This window comes from Echinops telfairi, unplaced genomic scaffold (genome assembly GCF_000313985.2).
Source record: "Echinops telfairi isolate 266 unplaced genomic scaffold, ASM31398v2 ScPeMD7_3;HRSCAF=10, whole genome shotgun sequence".
Classification (NCBI taxonomy): Eukaryota; Metazoa; Chordata; class Mammalia; order Afrosoricida; family Tenrecidae; genus Echinops; species Echinops telfairi.
The window spans coordinates 16,933,002-16,948,146 of record NW_022103899.1 but is presented as its reverse complement, the minus strand read 5'-3'; the positions used below and the strand labels follow the sequence as shown (position 1 = coordinate 16,948,146).

General features: G+C 45.4%; 1 protein-coding gene across 3 annotated transcripts in view; it reads right to left on the bottom strand.

Annotated features, from left to right (window-relative positions):
- MYO1B (myosin IB) overlaps positions 1-15,145 on the bottom strand; it is a 202,995-nt gene that overhangs the window by 83,770 nt on the left and 104,080 nt on the right. For all 3 annotated transcript variants that reach the window (XM_045294933.1, XM_045294934.1, XM_045294935.1), the window contains exon 4: positions 13,249-13,343. In XM_045294933.1, the coding sequence (XP_045150868.1) occupies positions 13,249-13,343 (95 nt within the window). The remainder of the gene's footprint in view (positions 1-13,248; positions 13,344-15,145) is intronic.

Here is a 15,145-nt window from a genome sequence, read left to right as displayed (position 1 = left end):
AGGCAGGTTAATAAGATATACAGAAAAAATGGGGTCTTGCATCACATGACTTTAGGGTCACAATGATTCACTGGAAGCAAAAGGAAGTCTTCCAAAGATTCGGATGTCTGAGAACCTTCAATATGATTGATTCCACAGTGAAAGTGGATCTGGGACGTGGCACTATTCTCCCGGGGGATGCGTTTTCTGTGGAGCTGTTCCAGTTCTAAGGTTCTGTGATGAGACTCTGGGAAATGCTCAGCTACTAGTCTTGCTCGGTGTCAAGGTGAGGAAACGGCTCTTTTCCAGTGTGGCCTGGTTTCAAGTCTGCTGTGGTACTGCTGCCCAAGGGCACAGTGTCAGGGGTGGGCTCGCTGCCAAGAGCTCCAATGAAGCAAAGCCAGCAACACGGCTGCTCTTCCTGGGATGGTCTTCCAGCCCCACCTCCCGTCAGGGAGGCCCAAGTCAATGAATGGGACTGTCATCTCGGTTCTGCTGCCCAAATGTGCTTTTTAAAGGGCCTTAGAGCACTCCAAAATCACTGACTACCCGACACCACTGAGCACCCCAAGAACGTCTCAAGCCCTGAAAGGACGGCCTTAAGGGCACTAACGCATATGGCATGCTGTCTGCCACCGATGCTGACTCGACTCTCACCCAGTCACTGCCCCGTAGGGAGTCCTAAGCTGCCGTCTTCATGAGAGCAGATGACCAGGTGTTTTACTGCACCAAGGTGTTGGATAGGCTCAAATTCTCATTTTGCAGGAGAGCTCCCAACGCACTGCCATCCAGTTGATGCTGACTATCGTGACCCTATAGCACAGGGTAGACCTGCCCCGTAAGTCTCCAAGATTCTAAGTCTTTGTTGAGAGTAGAGAGCCTCAGCTTTCTCCCGCAGTGACTGACTGGTGGTTTCAAACTGTGGTGGACCTTAAGGTCAACACACAGCCAATGTGTAGTCACTGCGACACCAGGGCAACTCCAGATTTACCAGTAGGGCTCCTTAAAGATGCTGCTGAATGAAAGTCAATGGTTTCAAAGCCCTGAGAACTACAGTGAGGGGTTAGCTACTTCTCCAGTGGGTAGGTGGTAGGCTTCCTCCAATTTGCTTCCTAGACAAAGAAAATGAGGCCAGCAAAGTTCTCTAGTGCTCTGTGGCTGTTCATTTCTGCTCTCTCTCTTATGGACAAACTGAAAAACAGCAGCCTCTTCATCTGTGTAAGATCCTTCCCTCCCAGAGAACTGTCCATGAAAGAGATCCTCCATTATTTAAGGCTCTGGATGCATATTTTCCATTTTGTCCTCCCCGCACTCCAACTATATAAAAGCTGCTAAATTATAAGTACACCGCCCATTCTATTTCCTCCGTTTGAGCTGACAGCAGCTCATTCACTGAGAAGGTATTCACGGGACAGTACATTTCATCCAAGAACCCTGGTGGCACCGTCTGGTAAGCATTGGACTCACTGCTACAAAGCTGAAAGTTCAACCCCACCAGGTACTCCTCAGGAGAGAGATAAGGCTGTCAGCTCCTGTAATGATTTACAGCCTCTGAAGTGGCTCAATGGCAGCGGGTTTGATTTGGGTATACATTCATTTGACTCCTTGGTGCCCCTGATTTCTTCTGTCCAAGCTGTAACTCTTCTGGTCACCTCAAGATACATTCCTTCTAGGGTCTCTGGGCTTTCGGGTATAGATGAGGCTGTCCCCCAGCAAGTTCCTGGCTCCTGTGCGATATGGTTTCCCACTGGGCGCACGCTCCTCAGTGATGTATGTATTCTAACTCTGCTGTCTACCTTTGGATGCAATATGCCACAGGCTTGCTTTTCCAACATACTGGACTACTAACGGCAAGGCCAGCAGTTCCAAACCACCAGCTGCTCTGTGGGAGAAAGCCAAGGCTTTCTACTCCCATGAAGTTACATTCTTGGAACCCCTCCCACCCCCCAACTCCCGGGGACAGTTCTATCCTGTCCTGTAAGGTCTCTATGAGTCAGAACTCACTCACTGGCAGTGACTTAGTTAAGTTAGCAGCCTTCTTTGCTCAGCAGCATTCTTGCCTCGCTACCCCACCACTGCTGCTGGGGGTCTGTTCCTACACTAGTGAACCTCTAGTTCACAGGAGAACTCTCCTGTAAGGTTTCCAGGACTGCATTCTTTACCAAAGCAGATCAGCACACCTATTTTCCATGAAGAAGCTGCTGGATTTGAACCACTGACATTTTCAAATTTTATGGAAAACTGGAAGGGAAAGATCTTAAAATTTTCCTATCAACTGTTTGAAACCCCTCTTCTCATACCACATATGTCATTCAGAAACAGTTCAGGGAAACTGAGAATACACTGATAAATGTGTTCCCATTTACCCTACAGACGTGTTAACACCCTATACTCTTTGTAGAAATGAATTCTGAGCTAAACAGTCATAAAGGATTGATCACTGACTTCTATTCCACAGATCACCTGCTAAACCTGGATGTATTGCCATTTTTTACTGAGAACAGATTTTAACTTTATTAAGAATCCATATTTTCTTGCATATGACTTTTGGTGAATGTCAGGAGTCTGTGCTTGTTAGGGTTTACAACGCATCTTATTGCCGGGCATACTCCAATCCATGACAAATTAGGGTGGCCTCTGGGCTGGGCTGGGCCTTTCAGAAACATTTTAAGGAGCAGGACGAGATGGGATCAGATCCTCTCAGGGTTAGATCTCTTCTTTGGAAATGGCACCCGGCAGCTATCAAAAGATATAGCATCTGCAGTCTTAAAAGCTTGAAGGTAAACAAGCGGCCATCAAGCTCAGAAGCAACAAAGCCCACATGGAAGAAGCGCACCAGCCTGTGCGATCATGAGGTGTCAATAGGATCAGGTATCAGGCATCACAAGAACAAAAAATCATATCATTGTGAATGAGTGGGGGAGTGTGGAGTGGAGACCCAAAGCCCATTTGTAGGCCGCTGGAGATACCCTTGCAGAGGGGTCTCGGGGAGGAGATGAGCCAGTCAGGGTGCGATGTAGCAACGATGAAAAATACACCTTTCCTCTGGTTCCTAAATGCTTCCTCTCCCCACCATCCTGATCCGAATCCTACCTTGCAAGTCTGGCTAGACCAGAGGATGTACACTGGTACAGATAGGAACTGGAAACAGGGAATCCAGGGCGGATGATCCCTTCAGGACCAGTGGTGTGAGTGGCGATACTGGGCGCGTAGAGGGAGAGTGAGTTGGAAAGAGGGAACCGAGTACAAGGATCTATATGTGACCTCCTCCCTGAGGAATGGACAATAGATAAGTGGGTCAAGGGCGACATCAGACAGGGCAAGATATGACAAAATAATAATTTATAGATTATCAAGGGTTCATGAGGGAGCGGGGAGGGAGGGGAAAAATGAGGACCTGATGCTGGGGTCTTAAGTGGAGAGCAAATGTTTTGAGAATGATGAGGGCAATGAATGTACAAATGTGTTTTACACAATTGAAGTATGTATGGATTGTGATAAGAGTTGTATGAGCCCCTAATAAGACGATTAAAAAAAGAAAAGAAATGGCACCAGGGGCAGATTTCCTGGGATTCAGTTAGGACTTACATTATCTGGCTATTAAATTATATTATAATCTACAATATCTGCTGGGTTATAAAGATGGGTTCATTAAAATTAAAATTAGGAATAATTTTTTGGATTAACTTTAAAACCCATTTAGGTTATTCAATACAATTTTAAAATATACTTCAAGGATACTTACTTCCAGATTGTTTTAAACATAAACAAAAAAATTGAAGTTCAGGTTCTTAAGCATCTTTGGAAATTCTATGCCTGGGCTCATCTTAGTAATTTGTTTTTGGAAACTGATATTAAGGGTCATTTTTCCCATAGAACATCTTATTGTCTAAGAGATAACTCTCAGACTTTTTTCTCTAGATGTAATAATACCTGATCTTTAAATTCAAGAGGTTTAGGGGATAGTAACTACTTTAGAGACATGAGCAATTCAGTATGAATGTATGTTGAAGGTCCAACAGATACCAGGGGGCTATTTTCATAATATTTTATTCTCTTGGGAACAGGAAATAATAGAAATCTCATGAGACCTTCCGCTTCACTTCCTTTTGGGGCTCCATCTGTGCCAAAGCTCAGGTAAATTTGGATCTGTATACAAATTATCCAAATCAAACTCATTATGTAATAGCTCCGATGACAGAAAGAGACTCGCCATATCCCTGAAGAGACTGAGGAATTACACATCCTCCTCCTGCATCCATGCTGCAGGGCTAACAATGCGACCTGTCAGAGAACGAGAAACACGACCTGGCGATCAGAATCAGGCTGCAGTCCGCTTGTAACGCAATACTTTTGAGCAACACTATGTAAATGCACACATCTTGTCATCACAATGCTTTGTGTGTTCTGAGCAAAGTGTAAAAGGATTCCATTTAAGACCAAAAAGTGTATTCTTTATATGTAATACAAATGCTGAAGAGCAGTGCCGCTGTTAGACACACAGAGCCTGGCATTTAAAATTGGCAAAACCTACCACAATTGCATAGAATTGATTTTGGTTCGTTAGTTTTTTTTCCCAATAGCTTCAATACGTTTTTGATTAGTGTTATGTAAATTTATGTGCACATAATAGGTCTGAATGTAATTTGAGTCCTGAGATTCAACAAAAGTCACATTCAAGAAAATATGAATTCTCAAAAGGAATCTGCCATATTGAAGTCAAAATCTGTTCTCCGTGGAAAATGGCAAACAAAACATCAAGGGTTTCACAGATATTCTGCACTAATGGACAGTCAGTGATAAAATACGAATACTCAGGTCAGAATTCATTGCTACAAGAGTAGAATGAGATGCTAGTAGATAGAGATAGCCGTTTACAATTCTGGGGTGTTGAAAAGTCTGTAGGGTAAATGGCAACGAATCTATCAGTGTATTCTCTGGCATTGTGTCTGAATGATTACATACAGTGTGAGACAGTGGATTCATTTTTCCACAAAATTTTTGAAGCCCCTTCAGAGATACATGTTTATATATTTATCACATAATCGCAAGTTATCTAAACTGATAACAGTCTAGACTTTTTATGAAGGTAAGTGTTATAAATGAAGAGCAGGTGACTGAGCAAAGCAAGATCCAAATGTCTTAATAAAAAATATTAAGACCTTATGTCATGGATTGAAATGTGACTCCCCCAAATTATGTGTTAACTGGGCTTTTTTGCACTGTGTGATCATCCTCCATTGTGATTGGATACAATTATCCTCCGTGCATTCATTCTGCGATAAGTTATAAATCCCAATGTATTCCTGTGGTTAATGAGACAGAATTAACAACCAAATTGTCATCGAGTCCAGTTCGACTCACAGAAACCCTACAACTGGTTTCCAAGGCTGTAAATCATCAGAGGAGTAAACAGTCTCATCTTTCTCCCACAAAGTTACTGGTGGGTTTGAACTGCTGACCTTGCAGTTAGCAGCCCTACACTTATCCCACGGCACCACCAAAGCTCGACAATGTGATGTTGGTTAATGAGGTAGAATTAAGGTGGGATGCATCACCTTTGCTCCAGTCAACTCCCTTACTCAGGTCACAGTCCTGACCTGATGCAAGGAGAGTTTCCTTGGGGTGTGGCCTGGATCACCTCTTATAAAGGATCAGGGAAATGGGAAGAGCCCTGAGTGCAGGGACCTCAGTACCATCAAGGACAGACAGAAGGAGTCTCTGTGCTAAGAACTTCCTAAACTCAGGGAAGACTGCCACCGACACACAGCTCCCAGGAACAGTGAGCCCAGATGGAGAAAGGGAGATAAGGACTTTTCCCAAGAGCTGACCAGGAGAGAACGGATTCCCCGCGAGCTGGTGTCCCGAATTTGGACTTCTAGTTTCCTAAACTGTGGGAATAAGTTTCTACTTGATAGAGCCTGGTGGTGTTTCTGCTGTAGCAACACTAGATGATTAAGACACCACCGAAAGGAAAGGATGGGAATCCTCCTGTGACGTTTCAAAGCCTGTGTCTCCCAAGGGAAAAGGATGAGAAGATGCTGTTGTTAGCTGCCTTGCATGGTGGCAACCCCACTCACCATAGAACAAAATGATGCCCAGGTCTCTGCCATCCCCATGGTAAGTTGCAGATCTAATAGTTGTGGTCTATAAGAAGCTCTGGGGACACATTAATTATGCGTTGGGCTTCTAACTGCAAGGTCAGCAGTTCAAAACCACTAGCATCTGCAGGGGAAGAAAGACAGCGTTTTAATCCTGCAAAGAGTTAGTCTCAGAAACCCACAGAGGCAGTTTGACTCTCTATAGGGATGCTGTGAGTCCAAATCAACTTGATAGCAGTGAGTGAGTGAGTGAGTGAGTGAGTGAGTGAGTGAGTGAGTTAGTTGAGTGAGTGAATGCACGAATGAATGCATGAGTGAATGAGTGAGTGCATGGATGCATGAGTGACTGAGTGAGTACATGAGTGACTGACTGAGTACATGAGTGAGTGAGTGAGTGAGTGAGTGAGTGAGTGAGTGAGTGAGTACATGAGTGACTGAGTACATGAGTGACTGAGTACATGAGTGAGTGATTGAGTGAGTGAGTGATTGAGTGAGTGCATGGATGCATGAGTGACTGAGTGACTGAGTACATGAGTGACTGAGTGAGTGCATGCGTGAGTGAGTGAGTGAGTGAGTGAATGAGTGAGTGAGTACATGAGTGACTGAGTACATGAGTGAGTGAGTGAGTAAGTGAGTGAGTGAATGAGTGAGTGCATGCATGAGTGACTGAGTACATGAGTGAGTGAGTGCATGCGTGAGCGAGTGAGCGAGTGAGTGAGTGAGTGAGTGCATGAGTACATGAGTGACTGACTGAGTACATGAGTGAGTGAGTGCATGCGTGAGTGAGTGAGTGTATGCGTGAGTGAGTGAGTGAGTGAGTGAGTGAGTGAGTGAGTGAGTACATGGATGCATGAGTGACTGAGTGAGTGAGTACATGAGTGCGTGAGTGAGTGAGTGAGTGAGTGAGTGCATGAGTGACTGACTGAGTACGTGAGTTAGTGCGTGAGTGAGTGAGTGCATGCATGAGTGACTGACTGAGTACATGAGTGACTGAGTGAGTGCATGCGTGAGTGAGTGAGTGCATGCATGAGTGACTGAGTACATGAGTGAGTGAGTGAGTGCATGCGTGAGTGACTAACTGAGTACATGAGTGAGTGAGTACATGAGTGACTGAGTGAGTGCATGAGTGAGTGAGTAAGTGAGTGAGTGAGTGAGTGCATGCATGAGTAACTGACTGAGTACATGAGTGACTGGGTACATGAGTGAGTGAGTGAGTGAGTGAGTGAGTGAGTGAGTGAGTGAGTGAGTGAGTGTGTGATGAGGACAAGGCTTTACTAGCTGTTTACAGAAGCGGATCACTAGGCCTTCCTTGTGATCCTGCTTACTCAGAAAGCTCCAATGAAGCCTGTTCACATGATAGCAGCACGCAAACCTCCACGAGCAAGAGTGGTGGCTGCCCACGAAGTGCACTGGCTGGGATCAAACCCAGGTCTCCCACACGCAAGGCGAGAACTCTACTACTGAACCACCACTGCCCTTGGTGTAAACATAAACAAGGCTTCGTCTGTGTCTTTCTCACAGAGGTTCTAAGAAATATATTCAAGAATTAAGAGGTATCTATGCACTCCCAGATAACTGCTATCTGCTGTACATATCATGTCCCTATCACCTACAGAGCCACACAGTTATGCACACACATTCTGACATATTCACCTTCCTCTTTACCTCTCTACTTCCTAGGTTAAGATCCCCATGTAGTTCTAGGGGCCAAGCGGGCAGGGGTCAGATTGCTCAGTAGTCTGGCACAGCACAACTGCTAAGGGAATGAGACAATGAAACACACACTGGTTGAAGTTTGGGGGTACAGTCTGTCTAGCACAGTGGTCCTCAACCTTCCTAATGCCACAACCCTATAATACAGTTGTGACACGCCCCAACCATAAAATTATTTTTGTTGCTGCTTCATAATTGTCATTCTGCTACTGTTATGAATTGGGTGACCCCTGTGAAAGCGTTGTTCGACCCCCCAAAGGGGTCGTGACCCACAGGTTGAGAACCGCTGTTCTAGCAGACCTGACCTGGCCTGCATTGCTGCAAAACCATGCAGCTGCCAGGCAGGAAGATACACTTGACAGCAGTGGACCATTGCACTCACGAAAGGCTCAGAGCCACACGTCCTGACACCCAAGCAGAACCTACAGTGAGAGTTGCAGCCTTTGACTGGCCATGTTCCTACGGTGTGAAAACTGCACATAACCCGCTTCGGAGAGGGCTATACAGCTCTGATCGTTCGCCTAGGACATGCGGATCCAGAAGGCCCGTTCTCACATGAGGAGGCCCCGCAACAAAAGCTGGGGCCTGCTGGCTGGGCCTGCTGTGCTACAGTGCCTCAGTGTGGATGTGTTCGGTGCTGAGACACTCGTTGAAGTTTGGGCTACAGCGCGGCAACTCTGTTGCTGATGGAGTTGGCCAGTCACAGATGGGCAGGAGAAAGAGTAAGGTCATTTGAGGTTCAGAACCAAAGGTCTTAACGAGCAACACGGGCTTCCTAACTCTAGCTGGCAGCTGACGAGTTCCTAGAAACGGCTGTAACTCCAAAATTCGAAACCATCATTCAGAATGCTTTCTTAGGTCAAGACCATCTTCCCCGTCCGCAGATTTATTCTGGCACCCTTGGAAAAATGTCGCTCTGACGGTTCCCTTATGTTCTGCCTCCCTGCTTGACTAGTTCTCCACAAACGGCCTGCAGGCAGGGGTGTAAATGGTGAGTGTAAATTCGAGGACACTTTTACGAGGCCCGATGAACTATTCATGTAGCCTAGCTGTAAGGAGTTCCATAGGGCCCTAGCAGACTCAGAGTTCACCTCCCTCTTACCTAAGTGCCCACGTTACGTAACACCCCTCCCCACCCTCACCCCCACCCCACCTCACCCCACCCCCTGCCCCCAGCTTAAGAGCATCTCCAATGTTTCAGACCAATAACGTCATCTTCGCTAACAGGGATTTATGGCCTTCATTAATTAGTTACTTCTTATAAAATAAACCCTCGGATACTACACTGTGGTTCCAAAGAAGCTATTACGTAAGATGTCTCACTGAACGAGTACTAGATGCAAAGTCCATGGCGTACTCCAAAGCAGTTAGGTTCCGCTGGTCCTGACTCCTGGCCATGCAGTGTGCATCGGAGCAGAACGGCTCCATCAGGTTTTGTGGAAGTACTGCAAATCCACAGACCTTTCTTTCGAGGCACCACAGGCCAGTCTAGAACCCTCCATTTTCCAGTTAGCAGCTGAGTGTGTGAACCATCTGCACCACATCGAATTCCCAGGCCCTCATAAGGTTCGTTCTCTTCTCCTTTTACTTGCTTCACGTGACTATCTACATGTACTGAAAACCAATATTCGTGAATAAAATGACAGAACGCTGCACAAATGACCTAGCTTCTTTTCTCTTCTCAGAACCCCTCCACATTCCTCATGCTAATGTGCTGTAATCTCTATAGCATCATGTTTCCTTTAAAGCTATTTCCATACAAGAGAGACTTTTAGCAAAACACAAAGTCTGGGCTTTACCCAAATTTATAGCATAATAATGCCTAAAACTATTTTAAAAATATTTTTTTCTGAAACCATTCTGTGCTAGTCTTCTAAAAGAAAGGGGCGAGAAGATGGGAGACTGCTGCTACCACGGGTGCTTCTGTGGGGACTAAGGGTGGGGGGAGGCTGCTGGGATCTATAATGAGAGGGTAGGGCTCACGGGACGGCAGCTTCGGAAGTGTGTGGCTGTGCACGTGGGTATTTAAAAGCAGTGGCTCTCAGGAATAGTGACCACCTACTAGCACAAGCACTTCTAGAGGAAACGGAGACCTGAGAAACCCAGAGTTCATGACCTAGGAAGTCAAGTGGCCCAAGGGCAGGACACAGGAGGCTCCTACTGACCTCGAAGGCAGTGCTACTCACAGTGAAGCATAAGGCCCAGCGTCCCATCATGGGCTCTTCTCTCTGGGCTGCACACAGTGAGGTTTTAGAAATTTCCTCAGCCGTTTGAGACTACTTCCTATGTTAAAACTAACATTAAAAAAACAAGGTTTGAATTTTGTAAGACTTCTTCTATTTCACTTTTGCAGTAATTCATTGTGTATTGTATTGGTTCATCACAGACTGGAGGGGAACAAGACCTGGCGCTTATTCGAGAGACTCGGAAAGTTCAAGAAGTTCTGCTGTGGGGAGTCCACAGTAACCTCGTCCAGATTCCTGCCTGAAGCAGTCCCTACTGTTAAGTGCTAGAAATAAAGCGGCCCTACCAGGGGCAGGGAAGAAAGGTAAAAAGGTCCCAGAAGCAGTTGTCCGTTCTCCAGCTTGTCACAAGGGCCAAGAAATGCCGAGAGGGTCCACACACAGGACAGATGACCAGGAGAAAGGGGCTTTCTATAGTAAATAGGACCTAACAATGTGCGACTATATTTCTACCAGAGGAATGAAGTGCTTTTGTCGCTGTTTTATCCCCCCCAAAAAAGCATGGATACCAACCCTCCGAAAACAGTACGAGCCGCCTGCATTTCACTTCTTGAGAAGGAAGGTATCCCGCCCCCCAGGAGATGGGATCAGGCACCGGGAGGAAGTGGTGAAGTGAACTGCTGTTAGGTAGGAGGTCGTACACTGATACAGCTCATTAGTGGGCACGCTGTCTCCTTGGAGTACATGTTCTAAAAGGAGATGAAAAATTGGCCAAGACTAATCAAACCTGTGTCCACAGCCCACGGCTGCTTGCTCACGTTGGAAGAAATTGATACAATCAACATACCCTAACGAACCAGACCTTTCGTCTTGATGATAGATAAACAAAACACAAAAGAACACTAAAAGGTTCGACATGTAGGATGAAAGCAATGTGCAAAGGAGTCCTGGTGGCACAGTGATCCACATGGTCAGCAGTTCAAAACCTACCTCTAGGCTCGCTTTAGGAGAAACATGGTGCTTTCTACTCCCATAAAAAGTTACAGTCTTGGAAACTTATGGGGTCAGTACTAGCCTCTCCTACAAGGTCACTATGAGTTGGCATCAACTCTATGGTAGTCAGTTATTTTGTGTGTGTGCGTACGTGCGCACGCTTCTTTGCAGGAGCCCTGGTGGTGTAGTGGGTTATGCACTGGCTGCCAGCTAAAAGGTCAGCAGTTCAAAACCACCAGCCACTCCATGAGAAAAACATGAGGCTTTCCTACTACTTTAAGGATTTATAGTCTCAGAAACCCAACAGCGGTTTTACTTGTTCAACAGGCTCACTATGAGTTGGGATGGACTTAATGGCAACGAGTTTAGTTTTGAGTTTATACTCAATTGAGAAGATCTAACTTAACAGTTCATGTGCAAAAAACCTATATCTAGCTTGATAAGACGAAATAACAAGTCAATACATTTGCATTAAAGGGGTTAAATCATCCAACCAGAACCAGGACCACATATTCTGTTCAGCTTCTGGCATGTGCGCTTATGAAGTACATTGACAAATTAGCATGTCACTAACATTACGTTATATCATAGGACTATGACAGTGAAGGGTTTTAGAATAAGCTCAGAACTTCCACATGCGTTCAGAAGCACCCAGTACTTTCCCTAATATTTTGCATATAATTTCTATGTATATATGCATATACTTGTATAGTAGACCACGACTACTTATCTCCTCTGCTAGACTACAGACTGAGCAGAGCAGAGCAGGGATGGCGTCTGGTTCACCTATCCCTAGTACCTCATATGGAACGTTTTATCCAGCAGGTAGTCAGTAATTATGTCCTGGATGAATGAATAAACAAATGTCTAAAAAAAACTCAAACTCACTGCCACTGAGTTGAGACTGATTCACAGAGACCTTAACATATGAGAAATATTTGGAAGAAAAGGAGTTTAGGCCTGGGGAGCTGTGAGGGATGGTGAGCTCCGAATAATAGTGATTGTCTCACAGACGGTAAAACAAACTAACTTGATAAGGTCCCGATGGTAGGGTTAGATCCCAAGGGTGGAGGCAGTATTCACCTCTAGGGGTGGTTGGGCCTTTGTTAGCTACATCTCTGTGACAAATTCCGTGTGCAGTGTTATAAAGTGCTGATCCTTTCATCATGACAAAAAATTGGGGGGGGGGGTTTGGTCATCTTAAGGAGACATTAAATTGCCTTTAAAATTCTCTCCTATCATGTATGAGTCTATGGCTTCTATTACCCAGATTCTTGCATACAGCCCTTTACTTTCTCTTTCTATCCACCCAGAGCAAGAACCTGCCCCCCAACTCTGCAAAGAAATGGCTCGTCGTGCCCCCAAGAGCTCCGGGGAAGGAGTGGGGCTTCTCTCTGCAGCTACACGAGGAGGAAGAGAAGAAGCATTCCTAAAAGCCGCGTGGAAGACTAGGTCTAGAGAGAAAAGCCACTTCAAAGCACATAAGTAACACAAAAGCACCTTACGGATGGAAACGTGAAAACACCACCTCCCTCTTCACCCCCCTCTCCCTTGCTTCGTGGCTACCTTCCATCGGAGAACCTGCAGGGCAGCAGTGGGTCAACCTCTCCGTGTGGACTCAGAATCTTTTCCAGGTAACTGGGCACCACACGTACCACTTCCCCACTCAAGACCAGCAGTCAGACAAAACGTTTATTAACAACACGAGCTAAAAAGGATAGCCTTTCCCCATACCAACAGGCTGTTGTTGTTTGTTTTTTATGAGGAGGCTGGTCTAAAATGCACAAACAAAAATCGCAAATCTTTAGGCTTCCGATGAAGGCTTCTACTGAGTGGCATTTAGCATTTTCCTCTTGCCTTCCCTACTTTTCAGTGAAACAAGGGGTGATGGTGACCGCACATTCGTTGTGGGCCCGCAGGGATGCGCTGGGGTTTCTTCATCGGCTCTGCAGGTGCACGAAAGCCTTGGTGCCTTGGAGGAAGAGTGAAAGACCTGGGAGGACCCAGGGACTGCACTAGAAACATGGGCAAGACAGCACTGGACTGCTGCACAGGTCGGAACCCCTTTGACGAGACATACCGTTACTTCAAATCAGAGATGAACACATCGTTTGCAGACCACATTCGTGCCATCCGCGCTTCTAATGCGAGAAGTTGGCTCCCTTCATGGAGAAACCTCACTGTGGCCCATGACATTTCATGTTAACGAGGGCCCCTTGCCCTCTTTTGTTAAGGTCATTCACTTATCGTCTACCCAGAAGAAAGCAAGATGGCCTTACCTGTTTTTCCTGCTCCGCTTTCCCCAGTAATGAGAATGCACTGGTCTTTATCTTGATCTCGGAGGGACCGGTATGCTTCATCTGACAGTGCAAAGCTGCAGGGGATAAAGGGAGAGAGGGGAGGAGCTCTTAGAATAGTATGCATTTATCAGTGGTAATCACTGGCTCTTTAAAGGGTGACTCTGCTTTGGATTCAAAGCTAAGAATCATATTTTGTTTCCTTCAAATTCTTTAAATCAAACTATACGTCCCTACTTTCGGTAGTGCTACTGTTTGCCCCTGAATTCTCCGGTCACAAAATGACCCAGGCTTGTTGCCGACACATTTTATTGACTCGTCTTAAAAAGTCTTCACAAATTCAGAGAACCAAGCAGCAAATGTTGCTGCCCACACAAGGATAACACTGAGACCTTCAGGACCACACCTTTCAAATACACTAAAGTTTCAAAACAAAGAGGAAAACAGCATTTCAAACTTTGGGAAAATGCTATAAAACACTAAAGAGCTGGTGCTATCAGAACAAAGCTAATAGGCAACAATTATCTTTGCAAATAAATAAGTGGAACCACAAGGTCCCCTCAGAAGCATGGTGGCTCCAGAGGCAAGCCCCAGTTCTTGTCTAGTCCCAGCTGGCCAGACTGCTCCCTCTGCTCTAAGACTACAAAAACCCAACTATCAACGAAGAAAAGGTGTGTGTTAGGGCTCTATGCTTTCACACACTAGTCCATCTGTAGGCTGGGCAAATAATCTGAGACACTGGACTGTGTGAAGAGGATTGGAGGATGACTTATTAACCTGCAATATGCAGATGACACACTTTACTTAATGTAAGCATAAAAAACTTACATGACATTTACTGATGGATTAGTATTCAATGTGAAGAAAACAAAAATCCTCATAACTGAGCCAACAGACAAATTGGAGAAAAATGGAGAAAGCTGTCAAGGATTTCACTTTACCTGGATCCACAATGAAATCAACAGTTAAGAAATCAAACACCATATTGACATATTGTAGAGACCAAAAAAAGAACCGATGCATTTGATTATGGTATTGGTTAAGAACATTAAAGCACTGTGGACTATCTTGGAAGAAGGGCAGCCACAATGCTCCTTAGACACAGGCACGGGGAGACTGTATCTCGTGCACATTGGCCCTGGTATCAGGAGAGACCAATCTCAGGAGGACCCCATCACGCTTGGCAAATACTAGGATCATTAGAAAAGAACAAGACCCTCAATGAGAATGTACAGTGGCTGCAGCAATGAGATCAAGTAACAATAACCCCCTTCTTTTTTTTACATCATTTTATTGGGGACTCATACAACTCTTATCACAATCCATATATATATCTGTTGTGTCAAGCACATTTGTACAATTGTTGCCATCATTATTTTCAAAATATTTAATTGCTACTTGAGCCTTTGGTATCAGCTCCTCATGTTCTCCCTCCCTCCCCCCACCCTCCTTCCCTCCCTCGATAATTTATAAATTATTATTATTATTTCATGTCTTACACTGACTGATGTCTCCATTCACCCACTTTCCGGTTGTCCATTCCCCTGGGAAAGGGCTATATATAGATCACTGTGATCTGTTCCCTCCTTCTCCCCATACCTTCCCCTTCTCCTCCTGGTATCACTACTCTCATGATTAGTCCTGAGGGATTTATCTGTCCTGGACTCCCTGTGTTTCCAGCACTTATCTGTACCAGTGTACATCCTCTAGTCTAGCTGGATTTGTAAGGTAGAATTGGGATCTTGATAGTGTGGGGGGGAGGAAGCATTAAAGAACTAGAGGAAAGTTGTATGTTCCATCGGTGCTATACTGCACCCTGACTGGCTCGTCTCTTCCCCATGACCCTTCTGTAAGGGGATGTCCAGTTGCCTACAGATGG